Genomic DNA, 23,409 nt, shown 5'->3' with positions numbered 1-23,409 from the left:
GTGTCCCTATCCCTCCCCACCTGTCCAGCATGTCTCCCTCTCTCCTCCCTTCCCCCCTTCCTTACGGCTTCCTCCTCAGGAATTCAGGAAAGGTTCCTCTTTTCTGGCCCTGAGCACACTTTTCGTGGGTCCACTATCTATTTCTCTTCTTCCTTCCCTTGCAGATCCCAGCTATATTTCATTTCCTTCTCTCTCTCTTCCTCCCCCCTTTCCTGTATTTCCCTCGCTTTCCCTGCATTCTCTGGCTCTCCCCCTCTCTCATGGTATGGCTGGTTTCACTTCCTTCCCTCCCCCCCCTCCCATGGTCTGGCACAAGGAGGTTTAATAGACAGGAGACCAACCAGCTCATTTTAGAAAGTGATTGCCGGCCATCTTCCGACACAAATCAGGAGATGGCCGGCGATCTTGCAACGGCGGCCAAATCGGTATAATCGAAAGCCGCTATTTTGACACCATCGCCGCTTTCCTGTTGCAGAGCCGGCGAAAGGTCAAGGGGCGTGTTGGCAGTGACGTAAAGGCGGGACATGGGCGGGGTTACGAAATGGCCGGCTTTAGCCCATAATGGGAAAAAAAAGGCAGCGATGAAGAGCATTTGGCCGCTTTTACTTGGTCCCTTTTTTTCAGGTCCAAGCTTCAAAAAGGTGCCCGAACTGACCACATGACCACCGGAAGGAAGCGGAGATAACCTTCCCGTACTCCCCCAGTGGTCACTAACCCCCTCCCACCAAAAAAACCCCACTTTAAACACTTTTTTTCCAGCCTGTATACCAGCCTCAAATGCCGTACCCACCTCCATGACAGCAGAATGTGTTCTGTCCTCCGACAGCCTTTTCCTGCTTGTGATGTGGCTCTGAGGTGAGTGTGACACCTTTTCTGTTATTTGCACTGCAGAATCACATCAGCAATGCATTGTCGTGGGTGTAGGTATTGGTAGTTGGTAGGCTCTACTCCCCTGGTGCTTTCCCCCTGCTTACTGGGTCAGAGTGTGCCCTGTTTTGTTTCCTGTTGTAGTCCATGCGGTAGTGGCCATTTTTAGTTCCCTTTCCTGTGTTACCCACGTTGGAGAACGTAGTTCTTACCTTGAATGGTGCTGAAAGAGGGCATTGTACACCATTGTGCCAACTCTGACCTACTGCTCATCTTAGTACCAGGGGACTCTTTGCCAGTGGGGCACAACCTCTGATCTGCAGTTAACTGTGAGTAAACGTGGTTATTCAAATAAAGGACTTTTTCAAAGAGATTTGTCTTCAGGTGTCAACTGGTGTGCCAAAGTTATACAGCAGCAATAAGTCCTAGAGGCTGTATGCAGGTCCCTGGAGCAGTTTTAGTGGGTGCAGTACATTTGTGGGTAGTGGGTTTTTTTTTTTTTTTTGGGGGGGGGGGGGGGGGGTTGGGGAGCTCAGCTCCCAAAGTAAGGGAGCTATGCATGTGGGAGCTTTTCTGAAGTCCACCGCAGTGACCCCTAGGGAGCCCGGTTGGTGTCCTGGCATGTCAGGGGGGGGCCCAGTGCACTAAAAATGCTGGCTCTTCCCACGGCCAAATGTCTTGAATTTGGCTGGGGTTTCAGATGGCTGACATAACTTTCCATTATTGCTAAAAAAACGACGCCGGCCATCTCAAACCCCGGCCAAATCCAAGGCATTTGGCTGGCCGGAACCGTATTATTGAAACGAAAGATGGCTGGCCATCTTTTTCTAAAATACGGGTCTGGCCAGCTGTTTGCGGTGCCGCCAAAATACATCGCCGGCCATGTATTTCCTTCGATTATTCCCCTCCAGGTGACATCAACATGTTGAAACCAATTAGGTTAATCTCTGTTTCCACTCCCCTGCACAGTGCATTCAAAACAAAACAAAGCAAACCTGTGAGCTGCTGCATCTATGCTGTCATTCTTTATTGTTAGTAGCATTTTTATTTAATCTTATTTAATTTTCAAACATGCTGGCTTGTGCAGCATACAGATGCACACAGAGGAAGTATAATAACGGAATAACATTTCATAGGTAGAGTAGTAATTTGTTATAAATTGTAATCAACATGTCATTTGGAAGGCCTGGTTATAGAGACACCCTATATTCATGAAGAGATTTTTTTTTCTCCTAGAAAAGGGCCACTAAAACAGACATGTTATAAGAATCAGGTGCTCAACATTCAGAGTTTCTATCTATTTATTTACTTTCTTATTTATGACATTTATATCCCACATTTAACATGTATTAGTTGAAACCTGGGAGCATTTAAAACCTTTTTTTTTTCCTGTGCCTAGATCAAAAAAGAAAGATGGTTTGTGGGAACCTGCTCCTTTTGATTTGTGGAATGCAGTGGTATATTTTAAAAATGCACTAAATATTGTTTATTACTACTATTTAAAAGAAAGATATTAAATAATGAGGGCAGAGCTACCTTCATGCAGAAGTCCAGAGTCAGTCTAAATGTGCCAACATTTTCCAGTTCTGTGATATATATTTATTTCTTCTTCAAGTCAGTTTTCAACAGCATTTTCTCAGTTATTACCCAAATGCGAACACAATTATAATGTTAATAAATTTTAGATGTTACTGAATTCTATTATTCTCTCACTGTATTTCCAGTTTTGGGACAGTATAAGTCATCACAAGGACAAAATATAAGAAAACCAATGGACTGCATTAGAAGCTTATAGTCCATTTAGTTAAACAAATGAGAGATCTGCATGAAAAAAATATTTATTTTTATTATTTTGACTTATGAAAACCACTTGTCCCTGAAACATGCTCAAAACAGAAAAATCCATTTGTACAAAAGAGATGAGGGGTCGGGTCAGGCCAGGCCAGGAAGTGAGGATATATAACAGGAAGGGAAGAGAAGGTAGTGGGTGGTGATAGGGTAGAGGGAAGAGGAGGTAAGGGGATAGCAGGGTAAAGGACAGGGGAGTGTGGAGTGAAGGGATGGGAAACCAAAATACTGAAGTGCAAGGGGTATGAGAGAGAGAGAAAGAGAGATAAAGATACTTCTGGGGGAATTCTGCACACAATATTTTAAAATTCTGCATAATTTTGCAAAGTTTACTTGTAGTGTTTTGTGTAGAATTCTCCCATCATAAGGCCTGAAATCTCTTCTTGCCTTTTTCTTTCTCAGGGTCCAGTCTCTGTTTCCTCTCTCACTCCATGCAGTTCTCTATCCCTCTAAAGCACAACAAGGTCTATAATTCTATCTGCCCCCCAAAGTCTCCTGCATACAATACCTCAACTTCATTCTTTCTCCTCCCCTCCCTGTTATCATTGTATCTCTCCCCCCCACCTTCCCCCATGGCACACCCTCAGATTTAATAGTCCACACACATCATTTACTATGTATGTATGTATGTATGTTACAACAGTGGCACACCTTCAGCTGCTGCTCCCACCCCCATGGCACAATCTCAGCTTTCCCTGCGACCGACCCCCCATCCTATGTTCTCTGGAAAAGTTTTTATTGTGCCGTGGTGGATGGTTTACTGTTTTTTCTTGTTCTGTATGAAGCTTATCAACCAATATGTTGTGCTTTTAATAAAAATGATTAAAACATCTCACTGTATTTCCAGTTTTGACACAGTGTAAGTCATCACAAGAACAAAATATAAGAAAACCAATGGACTGCATTAGGGGCTTATAGCCCATTTAGTTATGTTTAAACAAAAGAGATCTGCATGAAACAAAATATTTACTTTTATTTTGAATTATAAAACCACTTGCTCCTGAAACATGTTCAAAACAGAATACTCCATTTGTGTATCTAACATGTCAAATTCTATAAAACAGATGAAGATGTGATTCCAAGTGCCCCAAATGAAAGGAGAGTTTAATTTTACTTCCATTTAATTTCAACATATTCCATCATCTTTATAAAACCAAGCTTCCCAAGGCAGATTACAACAACAGTTAAGATGAACCCATCTGGAAACAGGATATCCTCCCTGAAATCTGGCCAGTGTAGAAAAATGAGCACAAAAACAGAGTTGTTTCTACCAGCTACAATAATTTTTAAAGCTATTTTAGTGATATTTATATCTACATAAATTAAAAACCTGTCAAATAAGCAAAAAAAAAACCAAAAAAAACATTTTGTCCTCCACCTTTTAAGGCACTGCCTATCCAACTGGAACAGCTTTTGATTTTTTACGTATGGACCACGCATAGGCAGTCATCTGTTATTTCTAATAATCGTTTGCTATTGTTTTGAACAACATTTGATATTGTTTTTGGTGATGGTATGAGCATATCTAGTTCATTGTATGGGCAATCTCCGCCTACTGGCTTCAGCCCATACAATGGACTAGATATGTTCATACGGTCTCCTGCCCTGTTCTCAATCTAACCTCCTTGAGCCAGTGCATGGGAATTACTGCTGCCTGCCAGTGAAAAACAGGAGAAAGAATGAGGCAGACCAGGGAATAGCCAGGAAAGGAGAAATAAGACTGCAGGTGGGGTGGGGTGGGGCCAGCAGAGAGAGAGAGAGAGAGAGAGAGAGAGAGAGAGAGAATGCAGTACTGGGAGGGGGCAAAGGGTGAGAGAGAGAGAGAGAATGCAGTACTGGGAGGGGGCAAAGGTTGAGAGAGACAGAATGCAGTACTAGGAGGGAGGGAGGGAGGTAAAGTGTAAGAGAGAGGGGAGATACCAAATAGTGGAACCATGTGGGAGAGGAAGGGTTGTCAAAGAGATGAGTGAGAGGAGGGTAGCGAGTACAGAGGGTAGAAATGTAGTAATGGGAAGTAAGTAAAAATGATAAAAGGGAACATGACGCTGGTGAAGGAGTGGGTGGATGGGAAATAGAAGAACTAGGAAAAGTCCACATACCATTATTAAAATAGACTTGGGGAAAATCTACTGCTTATTTCTAGGATAAGCAGCATAAAATGTGTGTTTACTTATTTATGACATTTAGATCCCGATTAAACGTGAATTAGGTTGAAACCTAGTTTGGGGGGTGTAGGGAGCACAGGTAGAGTAGTAATCTGTTATAAATCGTAATCATTGTGTCATTTTGAGGGTTCAAACCTAGTTTGGGGGGGTGTGGGGGGCATTGCCCCCCCACATGAACTGCAGTTTGTATTTATCTATTTATTTATGACATTTAGATCCCGGATTAAACATGAATTAGGCTGAAACCTTGTTTAGGGGATGTGGGAGGGCATTGCCCTCCCACACAAGAACTGCATGTCTGGAAGGGGAAAGGGACGTGTAAAAGATAATGTTGTGGGGGAGGTGAGGGGGTACTGCCCCCCCCCCCTAAACAATCTGGAAGAGAAAAGGGAGGGAGATTACTTCCCTTATGTGTTTTGAATTTTTTGGGTTATGGGTGGGAACTGTCCTCCCTGGTGTGGTGGGAATTGGTTCAGTGGGCATTGTCCAGATGGGAATTGGTGGGTGGGAACTGTCCAGTTGGGAACTGACCTAGAACTGGCAATACTTATGTACTTATGGTAACAGCAGATTGAAGGTTGGTAGGTAGATGAAAACAGAAAATGAATACAGTTAGAGGGTGAAATTTGAATGCACAGAGGATGAAAGGAAGGAAGGAAGGAAGAAAGAAGAGAGCTTTAAGGGAATGATCAGTATGTCACATACAGGTTTTATATTCAAATTGTGCTTGTGGTTGGAGAGATGTAATTTCCTGTTTCCGCAAGGGCGGGACACTGAGAGGGAAGGGAAGGCTGGAGGCGAGCCTGCTGCTTTCACTGCCGCCGCGACTTGAGGTAAAATAAGTTTAAACGTTGGGTGGCAGGAAAGAAAGGAGGGCTGTTGTGGGAGAAGAGGGTGGGCAGGTCGGGCTGGGGTTGGAATTGGAAACTTCCGATGTGTTCTGGTTGGGTGACGGGTCCCAAAATATTGAGGGTGCTCGAGCACTCACAGAACCTATGGAGTTGGCGTCTATGTTAGGATTAGGGGGCACACAATGAAGCTAGAAAGTAGTAAATTTAAAACAAATCAGAGAAAATATTTCTTCACTCAACGTGTAATTAAACTCTGGAATTCATTGCCAGAGAATGTAGTAAAAGTGGTTAGCTTAGCAAGGTTTAAAAAAAGGTTTGGATGGCTTCCTAAAGGAAGAAAAGCGATGGACCTAGAAGGGAGTGAGGGGAAGGATATGGAGTGGAGTGGAGAGAGAGAGAGAGAGATGTTGACCCAGACAAGGAAGAGAAGGCAGACCGGAGGGGATCTTTGACAGCGTTTTTGGCCTTTTTTAGTCTTAAATTGCCCTTGATTTATACATGAGATCAACGTGTACATGAATATATATGGTATTGTGAAAAATATGATTGTTCCTGCTCCCCTTTTCATCAGTACTCTCATTATCCATTAATGTGTGATTCACTAGTATGTATTTTTTTTTCCTCTTGTCACAATCCCTTTTGCTCTGGATATTTAAGTCAATGACCTTTCAAATAAGGATTAAACATATACTATTAATATAACAAATCAAATCCTATATCAATTATCTGCAAAACTGAATAGAAGCAAAGCATCCTACCAGTGAGAATGTTCTTCCAGACTTTTTACAGGTTCATTGACATTTCTGGTATCCCAAAACTTCACCTTGCAGTCATCTCCACAACTAGCAAGATAGTACTGCTTATTGGGATTGAAGTCCAGGTCTCGTACAAGCTGTCCATGAGCATTTTCTATGCAATATATCTGGCTGTAAAATACAACAAAATTAATTGGCTGCTGAAAACTAATTCTGTATTCTTGATTATGCACTTTCTAAAAACTACTTTAGCACCACTGTATGGCAGATGTGTGGTCACAGCCTCCTGCACTAATGCAGTGTTTCCCATCCCTATCCTGAATGCACAGTTAGCCTGTTGGGTTTTTCATGATTACCGAAATAAATATGAATGAAACAGATCAGCATACAGTGAAAACCAAGTGTATGCAAATCCATCTCGGGTGTCTTCACTGTGGTAAACCTGAAAACCCAGCTGGAGTGGGCTGGAAAACACGCACTAATGAATGTAGAAACTTAACATGAAGTGCTCTCCAGCCTAGCTCAACAATAGAAGTCATTCACAAACCAATAAATTATGCTATTACTTTCTTAGATCACTCAAAAGAGCCTTTTTCTAAAACATTAATGGGGTTTAAGAGGGTGTCGGATAAGTGCAAAGGATCATTATTTGCTAAAAGTGAAGACATAACAGAAATCAGAACCTAGCAGAATGTGTTTAAATGCTTAAAGTTATGTACTTGACTGATTCAACAAGAATAAATGACAAATAATAAGATCATAAGATGGCAGTCTGGAACACCTGAAATCAACTAGCAATCGCAGGGCTGGATTATGCCTTGGGTGGGCTCCAGGCAAACAAGTGCATTACATTTTAAAGCCCCAGAAATCTGTGAACACAATGTGTTATCCTAAGTTCTTTGAAGTGGTATGGCAAGTAGATTGAACTTATGAGTGGTAGTGTTGCCAACATTTTAGGTGTTTCTAACCCAAAGTAAAAAACATATGCCTTCCAACATTCAAAGGAACACAATGGAGGAGAGTCTACATGTTCGACTCTAGAGGGAAACATTACACAAGCTTAAAACTCTCCTCTCCTTCCATCTCTGAATGTTTAAGTCTCTTAGGGGTCCTTTTACTCAAGTGCGCTGAAAAGTGGCCTGCGCTGGTGTAGACGCGTGTATTGAACTCCCACAGGTCCATTTTTCAGTGCACCTGCAAAAACGACCTTTTTATTGCCGAAAATGGACGTGCGGCAAAATAAAGATTGACGCGCGTCCATTTTGGGCCTGAGACCTTACTGCCACCCATTGACCTAGCGGTAAAGTCTCACACGTTAACCAGGAAGCAATCGTCAGAGAACGTACAATGCTGATTACTGCCTGGTTAGTGCTGTGCGCCAGAAATTTTATGAGGTGTGTAGTGGGCATATGTAGAAAACGAAACTACTGCCCGGGGCACGCGGTAACTGGGTATTCAAAATTAACGCGTGTACACGCCTTAGTAAAATGGCCCCTTAGTCTGCAAATTAATTTTCAACACTCCATTCGCTTCTGCAGTTTGGTGGCACATGCTGAGACCTCCACCTCTTGCCATTTATTTCACCCTAGCTTGCCTATGATAGCCATGCACAGCCCCTACTTAATCAGAGTAACCATGATAGTTACCTGTCTCTCATGCCTTCACTGTGCATGTTTTAGCCCTACTGCCACGGTAACAGCCAGTGCAGTCACTGGACAAACTGGTGCTCTATGTATAGGTTGCTTTGGGTATTCTCTTCTGAGGGTATGTTCAAAGACTCACAGATGCACTCAATGTCTCTCTCCAGTTTAGCATCCCAAGTGGTTGTCCTACTTACCTATCCATTGCAATAGCTGATCACAGTGGCACCTGAGAGGATCTGGAGAGTAGAATTGTTCCATTCTGATATTACTGCTAGACTTTGGACTCTTATGGTCTGCTCAGGGAGCAGGGATCCGATTACCATGAATGGGGGTGAGGGTGTGTATGGTGTTCATTAAAATAGATGAGTGCAAATAAGTGTGAAGCTGAGTGTGTGGCAGTGGCGTAGCCAAGGGTGGACCCGGGTGGGCCCAGGCCCACCACTTTGGGCTCAAGCCCACCCACTAGCAGCACACCTGTGATGTGGCTGGCAAGGCATCAGCCAAAAACTCCCAACAATTGTCCTTCCTGCATACCTTATAAATAGCAGATTTTCACCTGCAGCAAGCAGTGACTGATACATACTGTTCACACTGGCCCTATAGCCTTCCCTCTGATATATTCCCGCCTATGTGTAAAAGGAAGTTGCATCAGAGAGAAGGCTGTGGGGCCAACATGAGCAGTGTGTATTAGTTGCTGCTCGCTACTGGTGAAAATCTGCTACTTAAAAGGTATGCGGGTGAAGGGGATATTTGAGAGACCATATGGTATGCAGGTGAGAGAGGGAGAGACCAAATCACTTGTGGGACAGGGCAGAGTTCTTCTGCCCACCCATGTTGGGTCTAGGCCCACCCAAAATTGGGTGTCTGGCTACACCCCTGGTGTGTGGGCATTAGAGGATGGGTGGGCGATAAGAGCTACAAAAGTCAAGGGGCCGGATAGTGTTGAGTGGAGTCGTGGTAGGAGTTGGAGGGTCATAAGGAAGTGTGGGTGAGGGGGAGAGGGGTGGTGGTGGAGCATTTATGTATGTATTCATTCCCGATGCCTAGGTCTGTTATGGGAGGGGTGGCAGATGGGCTATGGATGGACATGCGGGATGACACTTAAATGCTGTAGTTCAAACGAAAAAGGACTGAACATGCCTCGTAAGAGGCAGCTACTCTTCAAAGAACTTAAGCAGTTGAGGGTGGCTCTTTGCTTTGTCCAGGAGAAACCATTTGTTGAAAACTGTGGAGATGCTCATTGGGTATAAGTGTACAATGTATTCTGTGAGAGTATGGGCCTCTAATAGAAAAAAGAAAAAGAAATCGGGAGTGGGAATCCTGTTTGCCAATTCTCTTAAGGTGATTACTGATCAGGAGTGGAGGGATGAGGAGGGGCAGAGGCTAATCTGGATGGGTAAAATCAATGGGATACAAGCAACATTGGTGAATATGTATGCCCAAATGCCTGTCAGGGGGCATTTTTTGAGAGGTTATCAGTATCATTTTGCAGATAAAGGAGGGTTATCTCATTGTGGCGGGAGATTTTAATCTTACTCCTGATCCTAGATGGGATTCTTCGGGGTGCACCTCTGAACATTTGAAAGCAGATAGAAAGCAAAGTGGTTTCCATATCATAAGAGCCAACTTTTCAAAATGATTGGGTGTGCTAAACCCAATGGAAATTACCCCTGTTTGGACACAATCAAGGAACTTGCACAATATTGGGGGTGCACAAGTACCCACAGTGCTGGCTCCTATGCATATAAAAATGTCAGGCAGTATAGTGGCTGTTTCACAAGGTGGAAGCCATAACACTAAAGCAAGATTCATAGGCACAAACGAAATATATAGCCTTGTGGGATGGAATAACCAAGAGTGATGATCTCAACAAACAAGATGGATTATAGGGTATGAGGAAGCTGAAGAGAAAAATAGGTAGCCCGGAATAGTAGATCTGGTGAGCTATCTACTATAATAAAAAGCAATCTCAACGTTCTGAGGACACTGACGTCACTGAAGTCAGTCAGTCTCCCAGAACGGTTCGTGGATTCATGGTGGTGAAGCCACCCCACTGACCCTTGCCCTGCCCTCGCGTCAAACGTCATGACGTTGAGGGCAGGAAAAAAAACTCTACTAAACAAACGCTTCACACCCACGCAGGGGGAGGAGGAGTATGTTTCCCTACTCCTCCCCCTGCCAACCCACCCGCGGAAAGGGGACGCACCTCCAAAGCTCCGGAGTGCAAATGACTCCGGAGACCACTGTTCCCACATCCAACACCCCCCCCCCCCCCCGCGCACCAAACCTCAAAACATTCAAGCTGTTCCCACATCAAACACCACCCCCTCCCAGCGCACCAAACCTCAAAAAATACAAGCCCCGCCCACAGATTCGTAGACCCCCCCCCCCAAAGCTGCAGCTGAACACAAGGACCTCCAGCACCCCCCCGCAATAACCCCCTCCTGAGACACCCACCTTCGCGTTGCTTTGCCGGTGGGGGACCCAAAACCCCGCCACCACAAGCTCTGTCTGCTTACTACGGCGTCATCTTCGGCGTTCCTAGCCTGTGGAGGCAGGGCTTCTGTGCGTCTGACGTCCTGCACGTACATGACGTCAGACGCACAGAACTCCGCCCTGCACAGCTACCAACGCCGACGATGACGCCGTAGTCAGCACACAGGACTTGTGGTGGCGGGGTTCCGGGTCCCCCGCCGCCAAACCAACGCGCAGGTGGGTACGATGGGCACGGTGGGTCGGATGGCTGCGGCCGGATGCATCGCCGTGGGTGGGATGGCGCCGGGAGGGGGGGCATCGCATCTCACAGGCAACTGCAAAATGAGGAAAACCTTGCTAGCGCCCGTTTCATTTCTGTCAGAAACGGGCCTTTTTTACTAGTAGTATAATATGGAATATGGTATGAAATAGATAGCCAGTGCTCAGAGGACAATATAGGAGCGACCTTATCAAATACATAGTAACATAGTAGATGATGGCAGAAAAAGACCTGCACGGTCCATCCAGTCTGCCCAACAAGATAACTCATATGTGCTACTTTTTATGTATACCCTACTTTGATTTGTATCTGTGCTCTTCAGGGCACAGACCGTATAAGTCTGCCCAGCACTATCCCCGCCTCCCAACCACCAGCCCCGCCTCCCGATCTTGACTAAGCTCCTGAGGATCCATTCCTTCTGCACAGGATTCCTTTATGCTTATCCCACGCATGTTTGAATTCCGTTACCGTTTTCATTTCCACCACCTCCCGCGGGAGGGCATTCCAAGCATCCACTACTCTCGCCGTGAAAAAATACTTCCTGACATTTTTCTTGAGTCTGCCCCCCTTCAATCTCATTTCATGTCCTCTCGTTCTACCGCCTTCCCATCTCCGGAAAAGGTTCGTTTGCGGATTAATACCTTTCAAATATTTGAACGTCTGTATCATATCACCCCTGTTTCTCCTTTCCTCCAGGGTATACATGTTTAGTTCAGCAAGTCTCTCCTCATATGTCTTGTAACGCAAATCCCATACCATTCTCGTAGCTTTTCTTTGCACCGCTTCAATTCTTTTTACATCCTTAACAAGATACGGCTTCCAAAACTGAACACAATACTCCAGGTGGGGCCTCACCAAAGACTTATATAGGGGCATCAACACCCCCTTTTTTCTGCTGGTCACACCTCTCTCTATACAGCCTAACAACCTTCTAGCTACGGCCACCGCCTTGTCACACTGTTTCGTCGCCTTCAAATCCTCAGATACTATCACCCCAAGATCCCTCTCCCCGCCCATACCTATCAGACTCTCCCCGCCTAACACATACGTCTCCCGTGGATTTCTATTCCCTAAGTGCATCACTTTGCATTTCTTCGCATTGAATTTTAATTGCCAAACCTTAGACCATTCTTCTATTTTCCTCAGATCCTTTTTCATGTTTTCCACTCCTTCCTGGGTGTCCACTCTGTTACACTCTAACAGGAGCTTCACTGATATGTTGGTGTAGGTTTAGGTCGGTGTAGGAGACATGTAGCGGGAGGCCCCTTTGCACAGAGTATGAGGTTTCCCCCCTGTTTCTGAGAAGACAGACCACTTCTTACTCATGGTAGCCCTATGAATAAGTGGAAGTGCATGTACTAACAAGCCAAAATAAAGTCAATGGACTGCAGATTGAGGCTTTTAATCCCAGGGTGTAGCAGGAGCTCAGGGATTAAGCAGCCATTCGAGGTGGTGACGTCAGTACCTCCCCCACTGGCATAGGGTGGGGGGGAGGTCAAATTCCAAAGCACTTGTTTGCCTATGGCCCACCAAAGGGCTAATCCTGCCTTGGCTGCATATCTGCAATAAACATGACAACTTTATCTAAAATCTTTCATTTCTGACATTGCCCATTGCGATCCCTGACTGGATCTTAAAAGAAAATAAAAGTACATTTCATTATATTTAGAATCACATGCCGTCTAAGGCTGCACAGCTCAATATATTTCAAAGTTTAAAAAAAAAAACCCTGTACCAAAAACTGAGAAAGCGTTACATAGTTGCTCAATTGAGAGTATTGGTTGAATGGCAGGCAATTCATTCTAAAAAGTGGTTTCAATTGACCAAGTGGTTTCAATTGACCAATTTCAATGGCCTCTTTTCCAATACACTATTGGATACATTATCCAAAGAGTTGTCTTCTTTGGACTTCTAAATCCTTTTACTGCAGTTAACAATGAAAATCTAGTACACTCTAAGAAAATTCTCATTAAAGGAGAAAATATATTTTTGATTTACACCTGTACAATGGCATAAAGAATTTTGTTGAATCTTTGGGATCAAGTTTCAATACAATGAGGAAAATTGGCTGTGTTTTGGAACAAATAATCCATCTGGGTCAATCACAAAGTTAGTGCAGTGAATTCTTTTTCAATGCAGGAAATACCTAAAATTCCATTTCTAAGGAACTCTATATGCTTATTATTCTATCAAAATTCAGCTGATCTTCAAAATAAAATAGAGAAATTAATCATGCATTGTGTTATCACTGCTTGGTCTAAAATACTGCTAGTATTCAATTCTACCTCCTATGTATTGGCTATTGCAGACTATTGGGAATATTAAACAAAAATGTTGACAATTTGTAAGGACTAGAAAATATACTAGATATGATTTGGAAACCAAATATTCTGTAGTCTGGAAAGAAATAAAACTATTTACATTATGAAGGTAATTCTGTAAAAGTTGTCTAAAATTAGGCGCATAAAGTATATGCACTAAGAAAAAATTCTATGACGGCAATTACACATGTAATTGCTGTTATAGAATACTAGCTTAAGTCCACATTTCCCTGCTTAAATTTAGGTGCGACCACTTATGCCATGTCAAAAGCTGGTATAATTTATCAATAAATCATGTGCATAATTGGCACATTCTATAACCTGCACATGCAAGTTTGCATGCTAAGTGCAAAAATATGTGCGCAAGATATAGAATAAGTCGGTATGAGGCTTTTAGTTATTAAAAGTGGAAACGACACTAATAACAACACAGCAGCATGTTTGAGCATTCATAGCACTGGGCCTTGGGGCTGCCAGAATGCATGATAAGAAGTTAATATGAAATATTAGAAATCATAACAGTTATACAAGCATCCATGTGGCTAGGCTTTCTGACAGACTGGGACTGCCTGGCAGGCTGCAAGTTTTCCAATTAACTACAGTTCCTAGGTGTTCATGTAGCCAGTCAATGTGGCTAAGCTAAGGACTTGGAAGGTTGGATGATTTTGCAGCTTCAGTGTTACCGAGGGATAAGTTGAGTTGGTACTGCCTGGGACAGGCATTACACTTATTGCAAGATGCATTAATAAACATGCCATTCATGCTGGTGATGGGCAGAAAATGTTTGCAGGTAAGGGAATTTTTGACAGCTACCCCCCTTTCCCATGTGATGGAACAAACTTCAGTTAGGTTTGCACACAAGTTATTTGGATATGGTTTAGAAAGCAGCTTAGGGCTTTTCTGTCTCAGGACAGAAGGGAGATACCAGCAGATTGAGAAAACAGGGTCTTGGCATTGTAAATTGCATTCATGTGACTTTTCAAATGATTACAATCTGTCCAAAATACTTCAATGAGGCTTCTTTCTTGAACCTGCCACTATGATCACGTCATCCCCCTGTTTAAGCATTACTAACTAGCCACTATAGTACATCAAGGTAATCCTTCTTACCTCTCTTCCGTAATTCCCCCTTTTAAACCTCCCTATTTTTTGTGCTACTCCTGCTCCATTCCTCCTATCCACTGCTCTCGATTAGTATCCATATGTCACTCTGCTTTCTTTTGCATTGCCATCTCTCTCTCTCTCTGAAATTCCCTTCCACTTTCCTATCCTATTGGATCCGAAGTTCAAAGCATTCTTGAAAACTCATCTCTACTTTGGCCTTCACTGGCTTGACAGCAGAACAGACAAGCTGGGTGGGCATCAATGATTTTTTTTCTGTCCTCTTAATGGTAACTTCTTCTTCTCTCTCTTTTGCTTTACTTTATTGCAGTTTCTTTTTTTTTACGGTCCTTTATTTTTAGAACGTGAATCACTTTGATTTCCCCAATGAAAGGCGGTATATCACGCACCAATAAATATAAACAAACATATGTGTTGTTGGAATTTATTATATGTTTTAGCTGTTAACCACTTTGGATGGCTGGGTTCCAGGAAAGCAGTAAATAAGTTTTCATAAATAAATATATATTTGTTTTGTTACAAAGCCCTGCAGTTAGGCACAGGAAAGGGTGCTATCTCCTGTCTTCCTTTTGGGGATATACAGTGGGGGAAATAAGTATTTGATCCCTTGCTGATTTTGTAAGTTTGCCCACTGACAAAGACATGAGCAGCCCATAATTGAAGGGTAGGTTATTGGTAACAGTGAGAGATAGCACATCACAAATTAAATCCGGAAAATCACATTGTGGAAAGTATATGAATTTATTTGCATTCTGCAGAGGGAAATAAGTATTTGATCCCCCACCAACCAGTAAGAGATCTGGCCCCTACAGACCAGGTAGATGCTCCAAATCAACTCGTTACCTGCATGACAGACAGCTGTCGGCAATGGTCACCTGTATGAAAGACACCTGTCCACAGACTCAGTGAATCAGTCAGACTCTAACCTCTACAAAATGGCCAAGAGCAAGGAGCTGTCTAAGGATGTCAGGGACAAGATCATACACCTACACAAGGCTGGAATGGGCTACAAAACCATCAGTAAGACGCTGGGCGAGAAGGAGACAACTGTTGGTGCCATAGTAAGAAAATGGAAGAAGTACAAAATGACTGTCAATCGACAAAGATCTGGGGCTCCACGCAAATCTCACCTCGTGGGGTATCCTTGATCATGAGGAAGGTTAGAAATCAGCCTACAACTACAAGGGGGGAACTTGTCAATGATCTCAAGGCAGCTGGGACCACTGTCACCACGAAAACCATTGGTAACACATTACGACATAACGGATTGCAATCCTGCAGTGCCCGCAAGGTCCCCCTGCTCCGGAAGGCACATGTGACGGCCCGTCTGAAGTTTGCCAGTGAACACCTGGATGATGCCGAGAGTGATTGGGAGAAGGTGCTGTGGTCAGATGAGACAAAAATTGAGCTCTTTGGCATGAACTCAACTCGCCGTGTTTGGAGGAAGAGAAATGCTGCCTATGACCCAAAGAACACCGTCCCCACTGTCAAGCATGGAGGTGGAAATGTTATGTTTTGGGGGTGTTTCTCTGCTAAGGGCACAGGACTACTTCACCACATCAATGGGAGAATGGATGGGGCCATGTACCGTACAATTCTGAGTGACAACCTCCTTCCCTCCGCCAGGGCCTTAAAAATGGGTCGTGGCTGGGTCTTCCAGCACGACAATGACCCAAAACATACAGCCAAGGCAACAAAGGAGTGGCTCAGGAAGAAGCACATTAGGGTCATGGAGTGGCCTAGCCAGTCACCAGACCTTAATCCCATTGAAAACTTATGGAGGGAGCTGAAGCTGCGAGTTGCCAAGCGACAGCCCAGAACTCTTAATGATTTAGAGATGATCTGCAAAGAGGAGTGGACCAAAATTCCTCCTGACATGTGTGCAAACCTCATCATCAACTACAGAAGACGTCTGACCGCTGTGCTTGCCAACAAGGGTTTTGCCACCAAGTATTAGGTCTTGTTTGCCAGAGGGATTAAATACTTATTTCCCTCTGCAGAATGCAAATAAATTCATATACTTTCCACAATGTGATTTTCCGGATTTAATTTGTGATGTGCTATCTCTCACTGTTACCAATAACCTACCCTTCAATTATGGGCTGCTCATGTCTTTGTCAGTGGGCAAACTTACAAAATCAGCAAGGGATCAAATACTTATTTCCCCCACTGTATATTTCACCCCACCCAGTAAGCAGTTTCTTTTTGTAATGTAATGTAATATGATTCTTATATCCTGTTAACTCTCACTATGAGTGGTTCAAAGCAGGTAACAAGGAAGAAATGACACCAGAAAAATAGTAAATCAGTTAAACCAGAAATGTTTTAAAAAGATAAGTCTTCAATTTCTTACAAAAAGAAAAATAGGTAGAACAGTTAGTTACAGAGTTTCAACGGAAGATAGAGCCAAAAATGAGGAGCTTGATAACAGAAGGAGTCTTCAAAAAATTTTAAATATCTAACATTCAGAAATGATGGTAAAATTAAAGGAAATGGGTCTCTAGATCTTATACATTGAACCAAAGGAAATATATCAGTCTAAAGAAATAATCCAGGGACATGCCATCAAGCATTTTAAAGACTATGCAGGTCAATTTAAACAAAATTCAAAGCTGAACTGGTAGCTATTGGAGAAGAGTCCGAGCAGTAGCAGAGCTATCCATACGCGGTCAGTGGCTCAGCTGTTGTGGGAGGCTAAAGTGGGCATGGTTGGGCATGGGGCCTGAGTCTATAAATATGTATCAAATGCCAAAGAAGTGGCAAGAAAATTACACAGTGTAACCTTCAAAAAATATACACAGGTCTCTTAGGCAACTGAATTAAAGCAGATTGAAGGTAATCAATAGAAATAAAACATGGAAAAGAAAATAAGATGATACCTTTTTTATTGGACATAATACATTTCTTGATTAGCTTTCAAAGGTTGCCCTTCTTCGTCAGATCGGAAATAAGCAAATGTTGGTAGATGACAGTATATATAAGTGAAAACAAACAAAAAAACAGCACCACGGGCCTTTAAAATGGAACAAAGTTCTTTAATGAATGAGCCTTGACCCGACACGGGCCGTGTTTCGGTGACTAGCACCTGCGTCAGGGGTCTACATAAAATACATCTTCAGGGTCTTTCCCCCTTTCTTCCCTTAATCAGCCAGTCAGTATTTCTCTTGCTCCCCCCTCCTCCAAGCTGGCCCAATATCTTTCCCTTTCCCTCCAGCACCTCTTCATATCTCTGTCCCTCCCATTCCAGCAGAGCAGCATTTCTTCCCTTTTATCATCCTCAGCGACTCCAGTATCTCTCCCTCCCTCCTGCTCCTGGCAGTCCGATGGTGATTGCCAACATAACTTAATCACTGCTGGCAGGGGCATTGCAGCGATTGAAAGGCGCTGCCTGGATGCTCAGTATTCCCTTTAACATGTTCTTCCTCCTCTGATGTAATTTCCTGTTCTGTGTGGGCAGAACATCACAGGGAAGATCGAGGCATCCAGGCAGCGGTGCCCCTGCCAGCAGTGATTAAGGCAGGTTAGAAAGCACCGTCGGACCGCGGGGAGCAGGAGGGAGGGAAAGAGGAAAATTTCTGACAGCCTGGAACAGTAGGCAGAGGTTGAAGTCTCCCCCAGTCACTTATAAGAGGTGCCTACGGAGTTATCAGATTGTTTAAGGCCAAGAATTAATTTGGCAGCAGTGTTCTGTAGTATTTGAAGCATGGAACATAATTTGACAGTGAAATACATATACAGAACATTGTAATAGTTCAAATGACACAATACAAAGGCCTGGACCAGAATAGCCAAGTGTTTTTTGTCAAAATAACACTGAATATGATGTAGTTGACAAAATTTTAAAAACACTATTTGAGTCAAATAATTTACTTGTGGTTCAAAGGAAAGCTTAGTGTTTAGGATGACCCCGAGCACTTTAGGATGGTCAACTCTGAGAGAAAGATCATTAGAGACAACAAAATGAGTCCAGAATCAAAATATCATTATGGTCAAGCCAAAGCAGTTTTTTCTCCTTTTTAATGATCAAGCAACTTTACTCGTTCCTTAAGGCTTCCTGTCTAGTAAAAATAGGCTCTATGGCAGGTATAGTGCTACAAATATTTTCCATCCATGCCCACATAAATCAGCCCACTCACACATTTTAACTACTCTTCTGCCTAGCCAGCCTTCAATTAGCCAAGGAAGACATGCATCAATATTCAGTAGGTAACAATCAGCATTTCTGCTGCTGGCTAAATTAGAACTACTTCTTGCCACACTGTCTTCATTTGGGTTCCAGGGCTCTGTCCTCTATTGGTTCTCCTCTTATCTCTCCCACCGTACCTTCAGAGTACACTCTCATGGATCTTCCTCCACTCCCATCCCGCTCTCTGTTGGAGTTCCTCAGGGATCTGTCCTTGGACCCCTTCTTTTTTCAATCTACACCTCTTCCCTGGGCTTGCTGTTCTCATCTCATGGTTTCCAATATCATCTCTATGCTGACGACACCCAGCTTTATCTCTCCACACCAGACATCACTGCCGAAACCCAAGCCAAAGTATCGGCCTGCTTATCCGACATTGCTGCCTAGATGTCCAACCGCCACCTGAAACTGAACATGATCAAGACAGAGCTTATTGTCTTTCCACCCAAACCCACCTCTCCTTTCCCTCCACACTCTCTCTCAGTCGATGGCACCTTCATCCTCCCCGTCTCATATGCCCGCAACCTCGGAGTTATCTTCGACTCCTCCCTCTCCTTCTCCGCGCATATCCAGCAGATAGCCAAGACCTGTCGCTTCTTTCTCTATAACATCAGCAAAATTCGCCCTTTCCTCTCTAAGCACACCACCCAAACTCTCGTCCACTCTCTCATTACCCTCTCGCCTTGGACTATTGCAACCTACTCCTCACTGGCCTCCCACTTAGCCATCTATCCCCCCTTCAATCCATTCAGAACTCTGCTGCACGTCTTATCTTCCGCCTCGACCGATATGCTCATATCACCCCTCTCCTCAAGTCACTTCACTGGCTTCCGATCAGGTACCGCATACAGTTCAAACTTCTCCTACTAACCTACAAATGCACTCAATCTGCAGCCCCTCAATACCTCTCTACCCTTATCTCCCCATACGCTCCTACACAAAACCTCCGCTCACAGGACAAATCTCTCCTCTCTGTCCCCTTCTCCACCTTCGCCAACTCCAGGCTCCGCCCTTTCTGCCTTGCCTCTCCCTATGCTTGGAACAAACTTCCTGAGCCCATACGCCAAGCCCCCTCCCTGCCCATCTTCAAATCCTTGCTCAAAGCCCATCTCTTCAATGTCATCTTCGGCACCTAACCATTTCACCTCTATCCAGGAAATCTGGACTGCCCCAATTTGACTGTCTGCACATGTTATCCATTAGATTGTAAGCTGACTGCACATGTTGTCCATTAGATTGTAAGCTCCTTTGTGCAGGGACCGTCCTTCTTTGTTAAACTGTACAGCGCTGCGTAACCCTAGTAGCGCTTTAGAAATGTTTAGTAGTAATAGTAGTAGTAGTAGTAACTAGATAATCAATGCCAGGCTATATTCAGGACCCAGCACTGAATATCTGAGTTATCGGCAGCATGGGGAAGTTATACAGATATGGTTGTATCCACATAGTTAACTGGGAAATTTTAGGACTGCTTTTTGTGTGGTCCTACATGCCTGGTTAGCCATGTCATCAGCACTGAATATCACTGCTGCCTGCATTAACTCCCGGTTTTGCCCCAGCACTAACTGAATAGCTGTTGCAGTCATAGCCAATATTTAGTGGAACTGTTCAATTCAGTACTGTTGAATATTGGCTCCTGGCCTTTTCAAGCTTCTCCTGCCTTTTTAAACCACACTGAATATTGACCCCATAGCTTTTAAGGTGTCTTCAATCTTGTTAGATGAAAACCACAGAGGTTTAGTAATATGAAAATCCAGAACAACAGTATTACCACAAATAAAATTTCTTTGGAAGATGTGATCCTTTATATAAAAACCCAACATAACCACGTGACTTATGTTGTAACTAACCGTTAAGCCCGTTAAAACGGGCGAGATTTGTAATTCTCACCTCCACGTCCGGCAAACCTCCTCCCCCCCCCCCCGATCCATGTCCACCAACTCTGCTCTCTCCCCTGCCCTCCCCCCCATGTCCAGCAGCCCTCCTGTCTCCCCTGCCCTCCCCCCATATCCAGCAACCCTCCTCTTTCCCTTGGCCACCCCCCACCCTGTTCTCTCCCCTGCCCTCCCCCCATGTCCAGCAACCCTCCTCTCTGCCCTGCTCTCTCCACATGTCCAGCAACCCTCCTCTCTCCCCCCTGCCCTCCCCCCATGTCCAGCTACCCTCTTCGCCGCCGCTCCCTTCCCACTCCGTGCCGGGCCCCCTGCACTGACATGAGAGCGCCTCTCACCTCCGTGTGAAAGCGCTGCAGGCAGAAGCAGATCGCTCTTGACGCGAGGGCGGGACAGAGAAGGAAGTCTCTACTGCGCATTTGCGGGTGAGTCGGTCACTTGTCTTTTATATGTTTGATGTTGTGTGAGGAATATTTTAAGAGCAGTTTTACATTACTGTTGTATTCTATCACTCAAATAACCTTGTGTTTGACATTTGGATTTTCTATATCATTGTCTCCTCTGATGCAGGCTGAGGGTGAAATGTAGCCACATCAGGTTTTTAATAAAGGATCACATCTTACAAAGAAATTTTATTTGGCTTCAGTCTTGTTAGTACATATTGCTAGCCCTGGCCAGCTCATGGAGGGGAAGTCAGGGATGAGAAGCAAATTTAAATCTCCTGCATGGCAGTGCAAGTACTCAGACCAGAGAAGAAAAGGAGTTTTTGAAGCCTTCATTTTGTTTTATTATGTAACAGAGGAATATGTGCAATGGTGGGACATGCTAGGGCCCAGGGCAGAAATTAAGAAGGGAGCTCCCCGATCCCCTCTCTCCGATCTCCCTACCCACCATTGCTACCACACATAAAACAACTTTTAATGAGCTCTTCACACACAAAACACAGACAGATCTTCACCAAGTATAGAACAAGGGATCAGAAATTAGAGATATAAAGATCAAAATTGAACTAGGAACCCCAAGAAGTTAAACTTGGCAAGTACTGCAACATAGGAAGTTGCATCAGAGGGGGAGAAACACAGCAAAGGGATAGCACTGGGGCAGCTGCAAGCTGCATATCAGAATCACTTCCATGCTGGCAACCCCCTGTGAACAGAAACATTATGTAAAGTAGATGGGGAAGGTGAAGGGAAGGGAGGGAAACATTGGATCAGGGTAGCAAGGAGAGAAAAAGATGGCAGACAATGTGAAGCCCAGGGCAGCTGCCCTGTTTGCCCCCTCCTCCCCCTCCCAACACTGTTCCTGGACATACCTGAGAAGTCTCTTTGTTTTTAATTCAGTGGTTTCTTAGAGGGATTAAAGACTTCTACATTCATGTCCTCTGCATGACAAGCAATACAGTCATTAGCTCTGTGCAGAATTTTACCCTCTGGCTCCAGCCATCTTCTGTTTATGTCAGAACCATACTTTATAGTTTCATTATAGACATGAAAAACTATCATGTAAAAGCCTGTCAGTTCAATATGGACATAAGGAACTTCATAATCCTGAATGAAATTACTAAAAAAGGAACATATATAGCATGTGAAGACACAGAATTCTTTCACGCTCATAACGGTATCCTGACATTCTCAGTATCACCAGGAGGGTTGAAGTCCAGCACTCCAGATGACCCATTTGTTATTACAAATCAATGTGTTTTATATTTTCAAAGAACTGATTTCAACTGCTGATGCACTTTTAGTGCACACTAACTGCTGCGTTTAACATGTAACATGGAAATTTCTATTAAGTGGGATGGTAAAATTATGTATCATACCTGATAATTTTCTTTCCATTAATCATAGCTGATCAATCCATAGACTGGTGGGTTGTGTCCATCTACCAGCAGGTGGAGATAGAGAGCAAACCTTTGCCTCCCTATATGTGGTCATGTGCTGCCGGAAACTCCTCAGTATGTCGATATCAAAGCTCCATCCGCAGGACTCAGCACTTAGAGAATTACACCCACAAAGGGACACTCTGCCCAGCTCACCACCGCCGAAACGGGGGAGGGGAATTAACCCAGCTCATCCCCACACAAATGGGGGAGGGGAATCCGTCCAGCTCATCCCCGCGGAGCGGGGGAGGGACACCACCCTGCCGATGCGGGGGGATCTGGCTTATCCTGCAACCGCAACAGGAGCTGACTGACCCTAACACCGCTGAAGCGGGAGGGGTACAAAGCTGCCCTACAGCCGCACGAAGCGGGAGGGAGTGCCGGCAGAATTTAAGTCTCAATCCAGCCCCGTAAAACGGAGGGGAGAGGAATGCAGCAGCTCACTGTAACACAAACTCGTCTCAACTCTTGAAGAATCCAAGTGAAAAAACTTGAACACGAAGTCCTCCTGAAGTAACTGAAGACTAAACTTGAACCTAAAATTCAACCAGAATATAAACAGTACAGATATCTGGGAGGGGCTATGGATTGATCAGCTATGATTAATGGAAAGAAAATTATCAGGTATGATACATAATTTTACCTTCCATATCATCATGCTGATCAATCCATAGACTGGTGGAATGTACCGAAGCAGTACTCACCCAGGGCGGGACATTGAAATCCCTGACCTCAACACTGAAGCTCCAAACCGGGCCTCCGCCCGAGCAGCCACAGTCAAGCGGTAATGCTTGGAGAATGTATGGGCCGATGCCCAAGTTGCCGCCTTGCATATCTCTGCCAAGGAGACGGACCCGGCCTCTGCCATCGAGGCCGCCTGAGCTCTAGTGGAGTGAGCCTTCAGCTGGATAGGCGGCACCTTCCCCGCGGCCACATAAGCCGCTGCAATGGCTTCCTTGACCCATCTTGCCACTGTAGGCTTAGCAGCCTGCAGACCCTTACGAGGACTTGCAAACAGGACAAACAGATGATCCGATTTCCGGAAATCATTGGCCACTTCCAAGTATCTGATGATAACTCGCCTCACATCCAGATATTTGAGAGCAGAGAATTCCTCTGGGTAGTCCTCCC

The 23,409-nt window shown here is 44.4% G+C and overlaps 1 protein-coding gene across 1 annotated transcript in view; it reads right to left on the bottom strand.

The window, feature by feature from the left end:
• EIPR1 (EARP complex and GARP complex interacting protein 1) overlaps positions 1–23,409 on the bottom strand; it is a 329,744-nt gene that overhangs the window by 38,586 nt on the left and 267,749 nt on the right. Inside the window, exon 7 of the mRNA XM_030198922.1 lies at positions 6,490–6,657. Coding sequence (XP_030054782.1) covers positions 6,490–6,657 — 168 coding nt within the window. The remainder of the gene's footprint in view (positions 1–6,489; positions 6,658–23,409) is intronic.

Source organism: Microcaecilia unicolor, chromosome 3, assembly GCF_901765095.1.
Source record: "Microcaecilia unicolor chromosome 3, aMicUni1.1, whole genome shotgun sequence".
In the NCBI taxonomy this organism is placed as follows: domain Eukaryota; kingdom Metazoa; phylum Chordata; class Amphibia; order Gymnophiona; family Siphonopidae; genus Microcaecilia; species Microcaecilia unicolor.
This window is presented reverse-complemented; position numbering and strand designations above follow the sequence as displayed.